This window comes from Patella vulgata, chromosome 1 (genome assembly GCF_932274485.2).
Source record: "Patella vulgata chromosome 1, xgPatVulg1.2, whole genome shotgun sequence".
NCBI classification, from domain to species: Eukaryota; Metazoa; Mollusca; class Gastropoda; family Patellidae; genus Patella; species Patella vulgata.
In genome coordinates this window covers 67154420-67173419 of record NC_065879.2, presented here as the reverse complement: position 1 = coordinate 67173419, position 19000 = coordinate 67154420, and the positions used below count along the sequence as shown (strand labels likewise).

Below are 19000 nucleotides of genomic sequence, written 5' to 3'. Positions count from 1 at the left end.
GTGGCAAGCCTATAATGGACTCGTTAGCCCATCGGATGGCGGAGATGTAAACCGATTGCAATACGATCGCCATTTAATGATTTGATTTGGAAATGGAGAAGCGAGACTGGGTCTTGATTAACCAGTAACTTTGCTATGATTAATAAACAATCTATGCCACATCTTTTCAAAACTTCATTACGTGATAAAGCCGCTCAGAATAAGTTAATTTTAATGAAATTTTCAATACATTAATTTTAGATTATCCATTTTAGATTATGATATAGATAATTATACTATCCATATATCGTATATCTAAATCATATCCTAACATCCATAAAATTAGACTTTTATTAGTTATTGATAAAATATATATAATTAGAATATAGAAATACGTGTGTAAACCATACACGGAAGTAATAACCAGCCATCTAATACTAGAGTTTAACGTCTCGTCGCTATTTTCCTGGGGGGTAGTTGCGGCACCGACAATTGATTAATTGAACTATTACTTTTTCAGCCCCACAGGCATCACCACTGACACATCGTGATAACGTGACTTAACGGTAGCGAGTTTTGAATACGAACAGTATGCCCTAGTCGTCTAAGCAGGTCTGTTGCAGTAATTACACCGTAGACATTGTCGGTTTTGTTTTGCGTGTAGTGTGGTCCTCCTGCACCCTAATAGATTTATGGATTCCGTAGGATACCTCTATGGTAATTCAGGCAGGTAAATTCGTCAAGCATAAAATGCTGCTGTTGGTAAAATATATTATAAACAAGGTCTTGTGGACGCCAGAAGATTTTGCAAAAATTGACGGGAGCATTAAAGAGGATAGTCTGATGTTGCTGGCTTATGTACAAAGTTAGCGCGTGTAAATCTTACCAATTCAACCAGATTAAACCGGGTCCTCAACCTATGTGACAACATCAACTTCTTTAGTGGCCCCACGGACAACATCGCCTAATCGCTCTATATATACTATTCAAAAAAAGTAGGGGATATTTGATTTTTAAGTGTTATTAAAGTCACCTAATGAAACTGACGAAGAAACAAATGACAAAATGAAATGAAGTTCACATTCATCGATTTATTCCAAATGATCGTTAGACTAAGTAAGGCACAGACTGACCATTATAAGGGTAAAATGATACCCGGGGTCAAACAGCAAAATTACCACAGCATCACAACGGGTAAATCCTCCTCTGTTTGCCAAACAAGCATTGATCCGACGTGGCATACTCCTAATGAGACGTCTAAGGTCATTTTGGTCCAGATTGTCCCATTCCTGTTGCAACGCAGCAGCAAGTTCTTGGACATTGGCAGGACGTTGTTGACGTTGACGTAACCTCTGTCCAAGCATGTTCCAGACATGCTCGATGGGGGAGAGGTCGGGACTCAGTGCTGGCCAAGGTAATGTGGTGATGTTCTGTTGTTGGAGGTAACCTGTAACGATCCTGGCCCTGTGACATCTTGCGTTGTCATCCTGGAAGATGAAACGGCGGCCATGACGTCGTGCGAACGGCACAACATGGACTGCCAAGATGTTGTCCTGGTAGTACTGGCCTGTAACACGCCCTGCAACAACATGTAAAGCCGTTCTTCCAGCAACAGTGATGCCTCCCCACACCATAACAGAACCACCCCCAAATCGATCATGTCTGATGACGTTAACGTCTTGGAAGCGCTCGTTTCGACGACGCCACACCCTCCTACGTCTGTCCAAAAAAATCAACAGTGAACCTTGACTCATCTGAAAACATCACATTGCTCCAGCGTCGATTATCCCAGTGTTGACGATCCCAACACCAACGACGTCTTGCCTGAATGTGATGATCTCTCAAACAAGGGATCACGCGAGGACGTCGGGCGCGAAGGTGACCCCTATGCAGTCGATTCCGAATCGTCTGGCCACTCACTCTCACACCAGTGTCTGTTTGAAGACGAGCGCTGATCTGATTTGCTGTGATGACACGATTTCTCAAGGCCAAGGTACGGATAAATCGATCCTGGGCTTGAGTTGTCGCCCTTGGTCGACCTGAGCGTGGTCTGTCCTGTACAGATTGTGTATCACGGTATCTGGACCATAGCCTGCTTATGACAGACTGAGAAACATTCATCGTCCGCGCCACAACCGCCTGTGTTGTGCCGATCTGTAGCATGCCAAGGACACGTAACCTTTCATTTTGGGTAAGCCGACGCATATCAAAATTTGTTTTCTGGTCACTAAAACAATTAAACTGATGTTTCCACCCTGGAATTCAATGCCACAATGACTGTAACATTCAAAGTCAGAGTCGTGCAAATCTTGGGTTGGACCCCCATGATGATCCCAAGCATCACCTGCATTCCATGCGGTAGCTATTGGTGCGTTTGGGCGTCACATGTAACTGGAAATGTTTCTTCTGTTAGGTTCTATAGTGACTTTTTTCGTAGTCATTTGCATATTTTAGTATTATGCCCCCAAAATCAAATATCCCCTACTTTTTTTGAATAGTATATCAAAGCCCATTTTACCATTCATGATGTGCTGGATTTGAGATTTCACTTAGACACTGACGAGTATGTCGTCCCATATTTACCAAGGCACCGGAAATGAAATGAAATGGGGTTTAACCTCCTACTGTTCTATTCCGACTTGGCTAATGAAGACGGGACCAAGCGACCTCATTACAAATTGCGCTCGAGTACACGCCGGTGTGTACTGGTTTTAAAACTGCTAGATTATTGTAAGTCGTGGGCCCATATTTTTACTGCAAGAGAACATAACTATTGATAGGAATGGACCAATGATTCGTGTCTGTAATGTCAAAGACTGCGGATAATATTAAGTTAGAGCTTTACGGTATTAAGTAGTGATTTCTGAAGTACCCGGGATTACATATCTATTAATTTAACTCTAGACGTTTAATTCTTGTGTATTTATTAAATTCAATATTTCTGTTTTCAATGCCAGATTGTTCAAATATCTCAAACCAGATGGTTCACATATATCTCAAAGTTCAATAACGTTGACTGTCTTTATTATGTACTCAAACATTATTATATACAACAAATAATGGATTGTGATATTGCGTAAGTAAAGGACAAAACGGTTCATCCGTAATACTGATCTGAAGAATCCCGAGGTGACGCAAATATAGAAACGCAGAACCGTTACCGACTGCCACGAGATCAGAAAAAAGCGAGAAGAAAACCCTTTAGTTTGGATTAATTCTCTTCTTAGATTTTAACCATCGATATAATTTATTCCAATAAAAAATGAATCCGGAATATAAGACAGCATACACCATGCAGTGGAAATTAACTCCTCACTGAGCTCCAAGGGTCTCTCTGTATAAAGGCGCCATCGCCTTAAACTGTTGATTTCGCTATGGGTTACTTAAAGTGTCACTTTAAAGGGTTGTTAAAGCCCTTAAAATCCCTTAACTTCGGACCGAGCAACTAACTCAATATACGTTTTCAAACAACTTAAACTCGCCAACGTGTAGGTGAAATTTACCTTTCGTTATCAAGTACAGCACGTGGGTCATGTACTGTATATACTTTGGTATTATGTCGCGATGTTGTGGTGTCGCCCTTCTTAAGGCGACAACCTGACATTACGACATTTTAACCCGATAATACGACATTTTTACGCGACATTACGACATTTTTAATGCCGTGGTGTCTGGTGAAATGTCGTATTGTCGGGTTAAAATGTAGTGATGTCGGGTTGTCGTAGTGTCGGGTTAAAATGTCGTGATGTCGGGTTGTCGGGTTATCGCCTTATGAAGGGCGACACCACGACATGATACCAATCAGCCACTATAGGAACCATTGAATGTAAATTATCTTATGCGTTACGACCCATTTGTGTCTATTTCTAGGTGCCAAAGAGCAGAGATTTAGCTCCTTTAATGCTCAGTTTATTTCGCGACATGATATGAAATGGGAATTGTTGTTTTACTATTCGGTACCAACCGAGCTAACGAAGAAGGGTTTCAAAATGCACTTATTGGATTTGCGTATACAGTAGTATTCATTTGTAATCCCTAACAAAGCTTGAAAGTAATGGGTCAGGTATGTCGTGTTAATTCACACATTGATTCGTTAATTGATTAAGTTATATGGACGTGTATCGACATTGTCTGTCATAAATCGGATTTAAATACATTATCTTGTTGAGCAAGTCAAGCGTTTAATTGATATCATTAATGATTGTTTATATAACGATCTTATATGATCCTCTTTCGGACTTTTTAACAGTGGACAATTTACACTGAAGACAGCTCGGCATCATAAAGGATTACTTATCAATGTACACTTAATTAGTGGAATTGTGTAGTATTATAATTCACGGTTAATTATTTTCGTATTTCAATGTTATTAACGCATGTAGAGACACAGATTTTTCAGTATCCATGAATATGGATTTCTTCAATATCGCCAGTATATAGATTAAAGGCGTTAATTTGCGTTGGTTTCCATATCGATTTTTAAGTGAACTGTAAAAAACAACTAACTGTGAAAGTAATTTATAATGTAGAGACTATTGTAAAATGATGCAGTGTGTGTTGATGTTCTGGAGATTTGATTTATAAAGGTAATTTGTTTCTCTATTTTGTCTTTTGTGATGAATATGGCCAACTTGTCTTCATAATTTAGAAGTCAGCTTAATCGTCTACAAATACCTTTTCTGAAATTATAATTTTCACTTATCAAGGAATACATGTATATGGTATATGGATGCAATATGAAGTTTAATTTATATAATATTATGTCAACTCGTGTGCACAATTTTAGATGTCAACCAGTCTATCAATATTTTTTTAAGTGATGATTTTCACTTAGAAAGGCATAATATATGAAGTTTAATGGTCGACTCGCCCTTTTCAATTTCACTATATCTAATCCATTTTTTTAAAAAAAAAATTTTTTTTGTTTTCATGTAGTCCATAAAGAATATCGACACTATGAACTTTATTGAACGTAATTATGATAATGTGGGAAAATGTGTGAAAGAATTTCCTTGTTATTTATCATTTAAATTGATATAGAAAATGTGTGAAAGAATTTCCTTGTTATTTATCATTTAAATTGATATAATAAAACTCGACTAGACGTAAAAAGACATTATCAGGCTCACCAAGAAAATAAATGTAATTAATTTTGAGTAAGATATTCAGTAGAATAAAACATAATACCATCGGCCTTAATTATGGAAGCGTATTTGGGTCACTACTTATTGAAATAATATCGCAACACATCGAACTAAAATATGTCAACTTCATGAGTTATATTACAAAAAATCGACTTAATAAAGTCGACTTGACGCATTAAATTCACCTCTTGCCGACAAAAACTATGTCGATATGTTTACATCATGCCAATAGTCGATTTGACTAAATCAACAATAAGTCATATTTTAATGTAATATATAGACTTAATAATGTTGCCGTTTTCAGTTATGTACCACGTGCTTAATTTCATTCCCCGAGATTGCTTATTCATGAAAGTGCAGCCAATGATTGGGTTCAACGTCCACTCGACACAAACTAGGTCATTTCGGGACTAAGATATGGTTTAATTTTAGGGGAATTTAGCAGTGGGAGGAAACCGGAGGACCCGGAGAAAACCCACTAGGTTGGACAGGAAACCCTACTCCTTGTCAATGATAGGCCTTATGATACAGTGCGCACGTGCTAACCATTAGCGAGCATGTTTGCTCCTGATGCATCAACACGTACAATTTTACTTGATATCAGTACTAACAAACATTGTGGTTTTATTAGGTGGTCATTCCCGTTAAGCGGTCAGTCATGCAAACCCCCTTGAGTCTACTGTACTCCGGAGAAATTTGATTGGACGATTACAATAGACACACTTCGTCAAAACCCCAAGATTTTGCTATCAGTACATTGCTTCAGGAATATAGTAAAAGTCACAACATTGTTAACTCTATTGTTCGTCCAAATAGTATTTAGTCTTGACAGTTCACAAGGTTCAGACTAGTAGTATTGACAAGGACAAAGCCGATACTAAAAATAGCACAAACATGTTCATATTGAACTGCAATGTTCTATCCAAAAACATGATAATCCAAAATTTCTCCCAAAAATCTCCCCGCGTTTTCACACAGTAATCACGTAGTTCTTAGTTACACTATACACAAGTTTCAAATATCATATTTGAAGAAATCAGAGCAAAATAACCCAGTTGTAGCCACACATGGCAAAAAAAAACTCTTTTGGTGCTTGGAACAGTAATAAGTGCTGATAGTAGTAAGTCTTTTAGGATTATATACAAATTACCACCCTCAAAGAAAAAAAATAACAAACAATGTTTTTCACCGATGAATTTTCAGCTATGGTAGATATAATTGACAAGAAAGGGGAGAATTCTACAATTATTGTCGGAGATTTTAATATCCATTATGGGGGTGGTGGTGGGGGTGGTGGCCGAATGGTTAACACGTGCGCACTGTATCACAGGGCCTGTCATTGAGTCAACTGGCGTGGTTTCGACTCCCCGGTTGTACGTGGCAAGGAGTAGGTTTGCCTGTCCAACCTAGTGGGTTTTCTCCGGGTCCTCCGGTTTCCTCCCACTGCTAAAGACCCCTAAAATTAAACCATATTTTAGTCCCGAAATGACCTAGTTTGTGTCGAGTGGACGTTAAACCCCATCATTGACTGCACTTTCATGAATAAGCAATCTCGGGCAATGAAATTAAGCACGTGGTTCATAACTGAAAACGGCGACATTATTAAGTCTATATTAGTATATATTGCATTAAAATATGACTTGTTGATTTAGAGTCAAATCGACTATTGGCATGATGTAAACATATCGACATAGTTTTTGTCGTTTAGAGGTGAATTTAATGCGTCGAGTCGACTTATTAAGTCGATTTTTTGTAATATAACTCATGAAGTTGACATATTTTAGTTCGATGTGTTGCGATATTATCTCAATAAGTAGTGACCCAAATACGCTTCCATACTTAATACTAGGTTTCCACTGTCGTGCAATGCGTTACGTAGGATTGCCCCTATTGAGCCCACGATCTGGTACGTGCAGATAAGTTCGGATACGTTTCGATACGATCAACACGATTGCCACGATTAATCTCAATATATGATAAGACCAGATAGGATCCCCACAATTACTCCACGATTAAAACCACGATTTCAATCGTAGCGCAAATCGCGATAGTGGGAACCCAGCATAAAGGGTTACCACACTCAAAGTAAATTCATAACAGAACAAAATAGTAGGCCTACAATAGTAAGTGGGCAATAAATTTACCTAATTATAGATAATCGAAAGATCGACATAATTATAGTAAAGGATTTTCCACTAACGTTCCATAATTACTTGAAAATCGACATAATAAAAGGGAACGGTTTGTAAAATAATAGATAGTTAAAAGAAATCTTGCATAATGGTATTATCAATCAGGGCAACTCAAAACATGTGTTTTGTTAGTTTGTCACTTTATGGGCATGCCTATAATCAATTTCGTTTTATTTATATAGTTCAAATGTGATTTATTAGTCCTAATCACAGCAAGCTCTAAAAATATTAAAGCGTTGTTCTTATTGATATAAGATTTCAGGCCTCCCCATTGAAATAGTTAAATCCCGGCAAATGGAAACTTATTTTATACAATGACCAAAACCCTCAAAGATGTCGACAACTTAAATAAATAAGTGTATTTTGTATAAATTTTATAAATTTTGAGTGGTGCGTTTTTGGCACATCAATCCCGCCCAGTGGTGACCTAAATAATAATAACATACTAGGCCTACACTAGCTGTTTAGAATCCATTTCAGAAAATTAGAGTTTATATTATTAAATTATAAGCAAACATATTTATTTTTTTCCCTAGGTGCACAATTACGAAAACCAGCCATCGACAACAGTCAAACTGTAAAAAAACTGCTTGATAAAGAAGCCTAAAGAAATTAAGCCAACCAGAGTTATCGCTTTTTATAGGAGAAATCTTTGATAGTTATCTCCCTTCGAAAAATGGCCTTAACCAGAACGATCATTGAAATTTTTAAGCCATTATTGTCGAAGTTCAGTAAGTATTAGGGTTGTGTCAATATGTAAAAGATCATGAGGTTGTCTGTAGGGCGTGAGTTAAACAGGTGTGTTATTTTAACGGTTTAGGTCTACTGAAAACACAGTAGAGACTAGAGTAGCCAACAAGTACAACGGCGCCTGTTCGACGTCGTCCCATGTCAATGACTTAGTTAGTTAGTCATTAGTGGCCGCACCACTAAACTTGCTGTTCTCGTGTCAATAACTTGTTGTAGGCCTATTGATGAATGCTCAGATAGTAACAGCGAACTCCACCACATGGTTCATTTCTAGTTGAAAAAAAAATAACCACTTACTGACGCGAAGTAAAAAAAGGGTCATGATGAATTAATAATAGACGTGCGAAACGAGTTCCATTAGGATTAGGTAAATAAATAGTGTATTGGTAATGTACACACAGAGTTTATAGTATTCACAATAAATAATTGACATTATGATATTAGCACGAATTACTGCAGGTAAATAAATAATGTACGTGTAATGAACACATAGAGTGGTTATATAATATATATAATATATATAATTATTCATAATAAAAATAGACATTAAAATACAAGCTGTGTCAACCACAGGTAAAGATAAGAAGCAATATTATAAATTCTGAAATACAAGTTTCATAATCTTGTTGTTTTTGAAGAACATACTGTTGATATATTTATAGGCCTACAATATAAACTTTAACTCTAGGCCTATATTTAAATTTTATATATATGCTGGCTGGCATGTTCGAGCTTCAACTTAATTTTAAATGTATCCATCTGATTCATCTAAATATACCTCTCGAAAGCTTTATTCCCGCTGATATTAAAAGTTCCAATAGCGCTTTGGATTGATAAAATAAATATTTACTGATTTGAGTTGATTTGACTATTAAATTAGGCCGCATTCTCGGGGTGAAAATCTTGTCACCTTCGCTCCCGCTAAACCGGTCTACAAATCGGACTATCAATATTCGTGCAATCAATATGTCAACAAAGTTCTCCAATATAATTTGCCAATTTAATAGTTCAAGCTCGAAATAGGCTAGAAATCGATGACTTATTTCTTTATAGTGCGGAGCCATATTTGCGTAGATGTGAGATGGATCCTGCGCAGCTATTTAAAATTTGGCCAATCAGCGGTCGCGCTTGCGGGGTTGCGGTCAAAAATTCTGGGGTCAAGTGCCAGGTCATAGCATTTGTAAACAAAACCATGTGCACGATTTACCTTGCAAATTGCTCGCGGTCGGGAAGAACAGAGATGAAATTAACCCAAAAAACGTCCCATCGGTGTAGAGAAGTGGTGTATTAGAGCAACAAAAGGTATTTTGATCACGCACTGACATAAAATGTGGCAGTAAGTCAGTTTTTTTCGACACTGATTAAGGATATTGGACCGGTCGATTTCACCAGAAAAATGCCTTAATATCAAGGAGATTACAGAGAATACAAGGTCGCTGCTTCTAAAAGTGTAATTCTAATAAAATCATTCATTTTACGTAACAACATACATCTACTTAAAACCTGTCTAGCCTGCTGTCTTAATAATTATCATGGATAGGCTAGTGTATAGCTAATGTATAAGCTTACAATAGATATATGAATTCAAATAACACTTGACTGTAATTAAAAGTTGTCAAATTTCATTCTCATATAGAAAAATGGGTTTTGTCTGCAATTGCGAATAAACCAGATGCCCCCCCCCCTCATCAATATTGGGCTCACCTACGACATAGTGTACATGTAATCATCGATAAAAGTGCCAAACACATTTTCAATGTCCGAATCTTGCTTCTGATTAATAAAAATTCTGATTTCTTTAAACAATTATAACAGATACTGTACATGTAGTCGGTCAAATCCAAAACTAATTACCTTTGATTTGAAAAATATTTTTGATCACCTAAGATAAATAAAATACAATTTAATAGAGGATTTCCACTAAGAGTAAGACACTAACTCATTTAGTAGTTAGAATAAGGCTACCGGTATTTGTTTCACTGGACTTATCAAAGCAGCAAAAGTGCTATTGGTGCTTTAAATAAAATAATAAAAATGCTGTTTTTATTTCGCACTGGACTAAATTGTCCCTCTTTTGTGTGGCCCCCGCTCGAACATACTTGGATTTTTTCTTGAAAATTATACAGATCTCTAATAAAACTGACTTCTTTAACTCTGATGAAGTAGTAACAAGTACTACACTATGATGTGATTCCTTTGGTTAGATTAATTAAGGAGTAGGGGTGAATGAGACACACTTTTAGTTTTTAAAGTTGTTAAATACTAGGCCTAGTAGTAGGGGTTATGGACATAAAGGCCCTAAACCAAAATGGCTCAAGTATTTGGTCATAACGGTCAAACATTTTGGTCATAACTACATAACGGCCAAAACATTAGGGTCATAATGGCCAAAAAAAAACCATTTGAATTTTGATATTTATGTATCAAATGATATTTATTAATATAAATATTGCATAATATAAATACCAATATTTCTTTATAGATAATATATTCATATACGTTATTTAATACATAAATTTAAATACACTGTAGACATTTATACTTAATTCACTGTATAACTATAACATACATAATTTACAAAGACATCTATTTAATATGGAGGGTGGGTGGCGAATGGTTTAACATGTACACATGAAATCATAAGGTCTGTCATTGCGTCAAGTCACGTAGTTTCAATTCTCCGCTTGTACGTAACAAGGACTAGGGTCACTTGTTCAACCTTGTGGGTTTTCTCCGAGTCCCCCAGTTTCCTCCCTCTGATACAGACCCTTACACGCAAGCGAATTATTTAAATAAAAAGGAACCGTATGTTCGACCCCAAAATGACCTACTTTGTGTCGACTGGACATTAATGTTCAGCTCATGTTACTTTATCAGTGGGGTGTGAAGGACTTAATTAGGGATTATCAAAAACTTTGATTAATTAGTATTCCCGTCTTTCCTTTGAATCACAGCATGCAATGTTCTGGGTTGACTTGGATGGTTATATTCAATTCTTTCATTCACAAATTTTTCTGGACTTATGGTCTGTAGCCTATGATGCACCTTTATTACATTTATTTATTGCTTCTACTAGTTGGAATAGAAGTGGTCATATCTTGTTGAAGGTTCAGTGAAACCGTTTTTAAAATAGGCCTATGATGTTATGAGTGAATTGTTATTTTTGTCGAATGATTAATATACTAATAGTCAGTTGTTATAATGTTTTGTTCTTAAAACATCTATAAAACGTTGGGTGAAATCCAAAATCACTGCCGACTGTATCTTCAGTATAATATCCTTCGTAATAAATCCATTTGTATAGAAAAATGCTGCAATGGATTGGTCATTTCCATCCAATTGAAACCAGTCTATAGCTACCTCACGATATTTGTCTCACCTTATTTTGTGTTTGTAAAGGGTTCTGCACCTCCCTTATTAACACTGTCTAAGTGAACAATACAAGTTACTTGAGCCTTTGTCTCCATTTCGTGTAGCTTCTACATGTACAACTGCAATGTGCTCCTCGTGAAGCACGCCATTTTGTGTTTACCAACAACAGACGCGAATGTAGACAATAACGTGATTGGTCGATTGTGGAAAAAACGATCACGTGACGCGGCGAACAACGCTGAATTCTGCCAAGTGACCTCGCACACTATGAATTTTACTATCAATAAATAGTCCGGATTTCAAAGAAGAATATCACCGAAGAACTATGAAATTTTTTAGAGAAAATTACAAAAAACGAATATCTCTATGTGAACTATACACTGACAAAATTTCTTCTAGACCGGATTTGCAGGAACGAAAATATTTTTGCAACGACAATTTGTGCCCATGGAATGCGGCCTATATCTGCAGTTACTTCGGCCATGTTTAATGTGGGATTTGACTTTAGACAAATATATCATATTATAGGCCTAAACTCTATTCATGGAAATTAAAAGGCGCCATTGAAAAATACCTTACAACTCTAAGTTTGTCAGCGTTTAATCACTATATCATTAACAATTTTATTGAGAATTATATTTTTGATCCAAATCAAAGGGTTGTTGTCAATTGTTGTGACAATTGGTTATTTCAGTGATAAAAGGCAAATAAAATGGGGTTTAACGTCTTACTTTTCTGCATTAACAGGGCACGCTATGCAGGGTGCTATAGAACAAATTTTACCCGGGCAGCGTTTCCGCCGACTCTTCAACGAATTCCAACTGTCGGGTCCATCAGCATACTCACTCAGCCCCAATTTCTGTCTGAATAGGGGATAAAACAGTTACATAAACGTGAAAAATAGAGATCTGCCGATCTGGACCTTTCTAAATCGTCAGGTTGCTTAAACCTGGTAGTTAATTTCCACTGATTGTATTCCATCATGTATAATGATGTTGGAATATTTGAAGTCATCGACAGCAGGCACATTTTCATTGCTGCTATTATTTGATTTTCTTAAAACTTAATTTTAATCCCCGAACTAAGGCATATCATCATCATCATCATCATTAAATTTTTAACTTAATTTTAACACCCAATCCCCTGATCTAGTACTTGGAAATGGTTTAGTAATCGACAATGTTTGACCCCCCCCCCCAACACACACACACACACACACACCCCAATCCCATCACTGGAGTAGGTATAGCGGTTTGATTGAAAGAAGCCCGGTAAATGTCATTGGAAATAAAGCGCGCCCTTTGCCTCCATGCACTCGTATGAAACTTATTTCATCCAACCATGTGTTATACTAAATATTGTCCCCTGTCGTTCATAGAAAGCAGGCGGCTATTAAAATGGGCCAGTCCGTCCGTCTAACTGTCACGTCCATTGAAACACCGTGCTTCTAATTGAGGTGTGCAAACTTGATGTAGATGGTCATTGGTCTTGACTGAGTTTTGAGATGAACAATTTTTGCTGAGACTAGGCAGCTAGATAGAGCCAAATTGATTTCTTGATACACTGGACCACGGTAACTGGGATTCTAGTTTAGTAAGTGAAATGGAATGAAAATAATGGGGTTTCTGTGTCGACCGGGTTAATGGCGACGCACATACACCATACAGTGTGCTGTGAGGGACATTTTTCCCGGAGAGCGGCACTGGAGCCTACTCTTATTTCGAATTCAAATGTGCACGCCAATAATGTTGACACGGGAAGTCCGTTTTTCGCCCAATCCGAACGACTATACGTTGTCCCTTCCAAGGCCCTACGTCCTACACCACTGACAAGGGAGAACCACGCCGGATAATCCCAATGAACTAACTGAGTAAGAGTGTCGAAACTTGCCGTAGAGTATTATTACACCAATACGTTGCCTTTTTATAACTAAAACCATCTATATATTTTTATATTTACTTATTTTGTCGTTACTGAAACTTTTGTCATGTATTCTAAAATTGTGTAATCAAGTTTAATTTTATATTTTTCAGCATTTGTGCTGATTGTGGTGGTTGTTATGACCGGGTTGCTGGTATTTCAAAGTCGCATCGACTTAACGCAGATGTATCCAAGTCGATTTACTGTCATCATGCAACAGCGTTTTAACCATTCCATAAAAGATGACCCAAAGTTAACAACAACGAAGGGAAATAACTCTCATGAAACTGGAAACTCTGAAAAATCTAAAACTACGATCTCTCCTCGTCGTGCGAGTACAATTACTATCGTTAAGGGTGGCCTTACAAAAGTAGTGATAGCAAACTCTACGATAAATAAGCTTACATCTAAGATTACAATGACTACAACAACGACTAAAGTGACGCCTATTGTTACACCAAACGTTACAATTATCGTTACGTCAAGCACCAAACCAATTGTTCCAACTACTATGGCAAAAACAATGACGTCCAGCATTACAACTACTTATAAAGTGACACCTAACCTTACGTCCAACGTTAAACCTACAAATGGGACGATCGTAACATCAACAGTGCCGAACGTAGCGTCCAGTGTTAGAACGAGTACACCTGCTAAAGTAAAAAAGAAAACGTATGTTTGTAAGCAAATTGGTGCTCGTCTCGGAAACCAAATGTACATGTTCGCTACTTCTTATGGAACCGCAAGACGGAATAACATGACGTTAGTGATGAAAAACGATGCAACGTTGAGGGCAACTTTTAACATAGAGGGAGCCTATAATACAAATTGGACCTTGTGCAAGGACGCTACAACCATTAGCGAACCTTCATGTTGTCGTGCGTGGCCAAATATTTATAATGTTTCAAACGAAAAGACAGTTATATTGGGTGGATATCTTCAAAGTTATAAATATTTTGATGACCACAGGGACGAAGTCCGTAAATACTTGACATTTAGAAATAACGTCCTAAACGAAGCAAATAATAAATTAACCGATCTATTTAAAAAGCGATATCCCGGTCAAAATAAAGAGAAGCGGACTTTAATAGGTGTACATATTCGACGTGGGGACTATTTATCATCCAATAGTATAAAGTTTGGTTACGTCACGGCACCAAAGGAATACATTTTCCGTGCGCAGAAATACATGGAGACTAAATATTCTAATATAACTTACTTTGTTTGCTCAAATGACCTCGCGTGGACAAATGATGTGTTCAAAGGTCAAACAGACGCTATTATAGTTCCTATAGGACCAGCTCACGTGGATCTTGCTCTTCTCTCGCTCATGGATCACATGATCATGACTGTTGGAACATATGGATTCTGGGCGTCGTGGTTTGTGAATGGTACGACTATTTACTTAAAAGATTTTACTAAACCTGGTTCGAATTTTGGTAATCAATTTGATAAAGACCATTTGGATACCATACCTCCATCTTGGATTGGCTTATAAAACTTGTTGTGACTTCTTGCCATTTTAGTGTGTGCCTTACGGTGATTACAGGTATTTGCAAATACTAAAATAACAAACTGAATAGCGGAGTTGGCCGAAATACCCCGACCGATATCTTAAATCATTCCGTTTCAATGAAATTTCATGGAAATCTACTGTAAATCCAGGCTACATTACAAATTTAAAATGAATGAAGCGCAGTTGGTTCTGAGACTAACATATGGTTATATTTTACTTTAGATACGTGTTAAATGCGTGAAAGGTTCGTGTAGACTGGGTGTTTCGCTTACCCTTTGTGAAACTCACAAAACCCGTATTTGAAGCTAGGATGTTCAAAATTTCAGTAGCACGGCCAATGTTTGCCAGGGTCAATTAATTATTGAAAATCCAAGCATTTATGTATCACAAGGTTTCACAAACTCCTGGAAAATCTCTTAGAAATAAAGTGAAAGTAAACAAAATGTAAAATATCTTAGCCAAGGCGTGACTGTTTTTTTATCCGATTTTGCATACAAAATCACGTTAGTGAAAATTTTATTGTGTATGGGTTTGAGAGACTTGTTTATATTGCCCTTAAATATTCCAGTGTTATTACAATATAATTGTATTATAGTGAGTGAACATTTTATTGTGTGTATGAGTATAATTAATGATTTATCTAATTTATCTTGCCTTCAAACATTCCTTCAATATAAATGCAACCTGTGAAAATGTTGATTGTATGTGTGTAAGGGACTTGATGATACTATCTAATTTATCTTGACTTGAACGTTCCAATGATGTTATCGTAGATCTACATGTAGATCCGAAGTATCACGTTATGATTTGAAGCCTTACATAATAGTCTCAACCACCACATTCCAGATTGTATCCGCATCAACAATAACAGATAATTAAAATACAGAACTGACGTCATCTTTTGATGTTGGCGTACCATTATTTCACATAATGGTACGGGCAATGTGCCAAGCGTACATTATTTATACTAGTTGAAATATTGAAATGCACGTGCTGGATAATGGCTTTATTTTAAGTTGTTTAATGGTCTCGTGTAAGACATTGCGTAACAATAGATATAGCCCTCGTGCTAAGCGCACACGTGCAATATCAATCTTAATGTCTCGCACTCGATCATTACACTACGCATATTTTAGTCAAAGACATACAGTTTGACTGCAACAATTAAGATGTATTGCAGACTGGAAAATAGGGACACTGTCGCATTTTTGATTTGAAAGTTGTTGGTTCAAGTGTTGATCTATAAATTCGCAATATAAAAATAAAAAATTTAAAACAAACCTATGTAAACCTTTCGTACGTTTTTACTTTGTGTGTATCATATTGTGAAGCGCTTCTGCACACTGTTGTGGAAATGGCGCTATAGAAATGTATGTATAATAAACAATGTAAAATAATAATAACAGCGTAAACGATCCCTTGCCAGTTAGAATTCGATATTAGACTAGACCGTAGCACCGGTGTCCGGGCAAAAATTCCCTCACAGGAAAATGTAAGGAGCATGCCCGTCATCATTAGGCGATTCGGAGTAGAAGGACGTTAAACCTCATTTCATTTCATCTCATTTTAGTTTACATTAGCCTACATGTAATATTCCCGTGTTTACTAATATTTGTGTGCGTATTGGTTTGAAGTGGGACAATAATCTACTAAAATCAAAGTCTTTAGTTAATTTCTTTCAGGCATATATTCAGGAATGAGGAGTCTACGAGTTAGCATTGTATGTAAAGTTCCCTGATCATAGAATTTAAGATATTCCCCAAGCAAAGTCCCTCCACTCCGTGATTTAAAATCAAGCTTTTAACACTAGCAGGAAACGAACTAGCAGAACTTGTTTATACAGGAAAAGATGGTACGATGTAGGCCTACACTAGGTTTATTACCAATATGAAATGAGAAGGGTTTTAACTTCTTACTTGTCTGCATCTACCAGAACTAATGAAGACCGTCATACGCCATAAAGTGTACTTTGTTGGAGAACTTTTGGGTTGTGTCCTATATCGAATTCCAACTGTACGGTCGCAGCAGCGCAGTAAGGACGCAACCCGGTCTGACGGGGGCATTATGAACGAGAAAACGCTCTAGATTTAGACACCGAGGAGTGGCACCGGTGTAAAAAGTCTACTTAAACCAGGTCATGGAAGTTACTGGTGACAGAATAAATGCCAATAAAACGAAGTAAGATTAATTGATTCTGAATATTATGGAAATATTAATTTGGCCGTGAAATCTTTTCTGGAAGCCATCCGTGGAAATTAAGGCCGGATTGACCTTGCGTGGGGCTTTTCCATCAACAGTGAAATGCGGACATATTTTGGTCATTTTCCGCCACATACACAAATGCATTTGTATGTCAGTATGGGTGAGGGATCGATTTGTTTGGCACATTCAGGGACGGACTTGGCATCGACCAGCCAGAAGTGTATGGGGGCACCAGAAGGGTCCGGGATCCAGTTCGTCCGAGGGCCTCAATGGCATCAATCTTCGTTTCCACTGAAATTTATAATGGCCTCAAAGCGAGGAAAAAATGATCCATGAGTGCGGTGCAGAACTAGTGAATCAAACTAGTTTCATTTTTTCATCATGCCACGCATTCTTCACGGCGATGGGCCCCAACGAAACCAGTTGGTCCTAGGATCCAGAGCTACCCAGTCCGCCCCTGACAATTTAAATACAGGGCTAAATGCGGAATTGTGATTATAATTTTGTTTAAACTGCAAAGTTTTTCAAATCGAACCCCCAAATCAGAGAACATTATAGATACTAGCTATAATCAGTCAATCATTGTTAACTGGTTTCCTGTGACAATGAGGCGGATTGATAGATGGTACATGTAGTATCTCTAGAAATAGTTGGAACAAGGGAAGGGCAGCAGGAAAATAGGGCACAATATTTTCATTAGGGAAATGGGAAAATGATGACATTGACCTGGGCATTTTCTTGAGCATATGAGGTAACTCTTTCGATGGCACTTTTCAGAGGAAAGGGAAAATAGCCCCCCCCCCCCCATACCCTGGTAGGTAATTTTATCAGATTTTAGCATTACGGACCATTTCCAGTTTCTTTACGAGAGCAGCCTACCCTGCCCAAAACCAGCACGCCTCTGGTTTTAGCACCCACTAGATTCATCATGTTTAATAACCGAAATGCTTATATATTAATCCCAATATCGGAAAATTAAAATCGAAAGTGCAATTTTGTGGGATCTGATTCCAGTCAGCGAAATTCTTTCCTGTTTTTCTTGTTTTTCCACCTTCGCTAATTCATTATTTTTTTTATAAACAATTATTTTATTTCATTTTAATTTGGATCGAGGAACAGACCAGGCCTACGTTGATCCATCGTTAATCGATTGATTTATTTATTAGCGTATATCGACATTGGTTGCCATAAATAGGGTTTAGATGCATAATTGTCTTATTGTGATTTTAGACTAAGTCAAGCGTTTAAACATACATTATGCAAGAGCTAAATTTGCCGCAGGTCCTTCTTTAGGCCTGAAATGTTATCTAAATTATCAATTAGACATTAATTAACTACCAGACAATAATCAACTCTCGATGTCATCGCTAGCCTGCTATATTTACTGGATTATAATCCGATCTGCCGCTCAACGCTCATTCATGATTAAATCAAAAAATGTTTTTTATCGTACCAACTTTAGTAATGATGATCGATCAAAGCTAGGCCCAAAATACAATCGTTAAATTCTCGGTTCAGAGTGGATCAATTTGACTGAAATTGTCAGCAAATTCCCTTTATATTATTTAGTTTTTGACAATTATCTGATCTCCCAAAACGTATCTTTAATAGATGCCATAAAGCATTTTTTAATTCTGTTTAGTGATCTTACATGAGCCTCTTTTGGACATTTTTAACAGTGGATGTTTATACTGAAGACACCTGGATATCTTAAAGGATTGATTATCTATATGGAAGGTGCAAAGGTCGAATAGTATGGTACATTCCCGATTAATTATTTTTTTAATTTCGATTTTATTAAAGCATATTTATGGGCACATATCATTTTAATATGCATGAATATTGATTTTTGTCATTATCACCAGTATATAGATTAACAGCGTTCATTGCGCTGGTTTTCTCATCGATTTTGAAAATAATGAACT

General features: G+C 37.1%; 1 protein-coding gene across 2 annotated transcripts in view; it reads left to right on the top strand.

Annotated features, from left to right (window-relative positions):
* LOC126820434 (galactoside alpha-(1,2)-fucosyltransferase 2) overlaps positions 1-16148 on the top strand; it is a 31076-nt gene extending 14928 nt beyond the window's left edge. The window contains exons 1-3 of one of the 2 annotated variants that reach the window (XM_050548445.2): positions 4484-4565; positions 7852-8046; positions 13471-16148. In XM_050548445.2, the coding sequence (XP_050404402.2) occupies positions 7992-8046; positions 13471-14855 (1440 nt within the window). In that variant the 5' untranslated portion in view covers positions 4484-4565; positions 7852-7991 and the 3' untranslated portion in view covers positions 14856-16148. Of the gene's footprint in view, positions 1-4483; positions 4566-7851; positions 8047-13470 lie in introns of those variants that run through there. The other variant, XM_056103142.1, reaches the window with a different exon arrangement.
* Positions 16149-19000: the final 2852 nt, after the last annotated feature.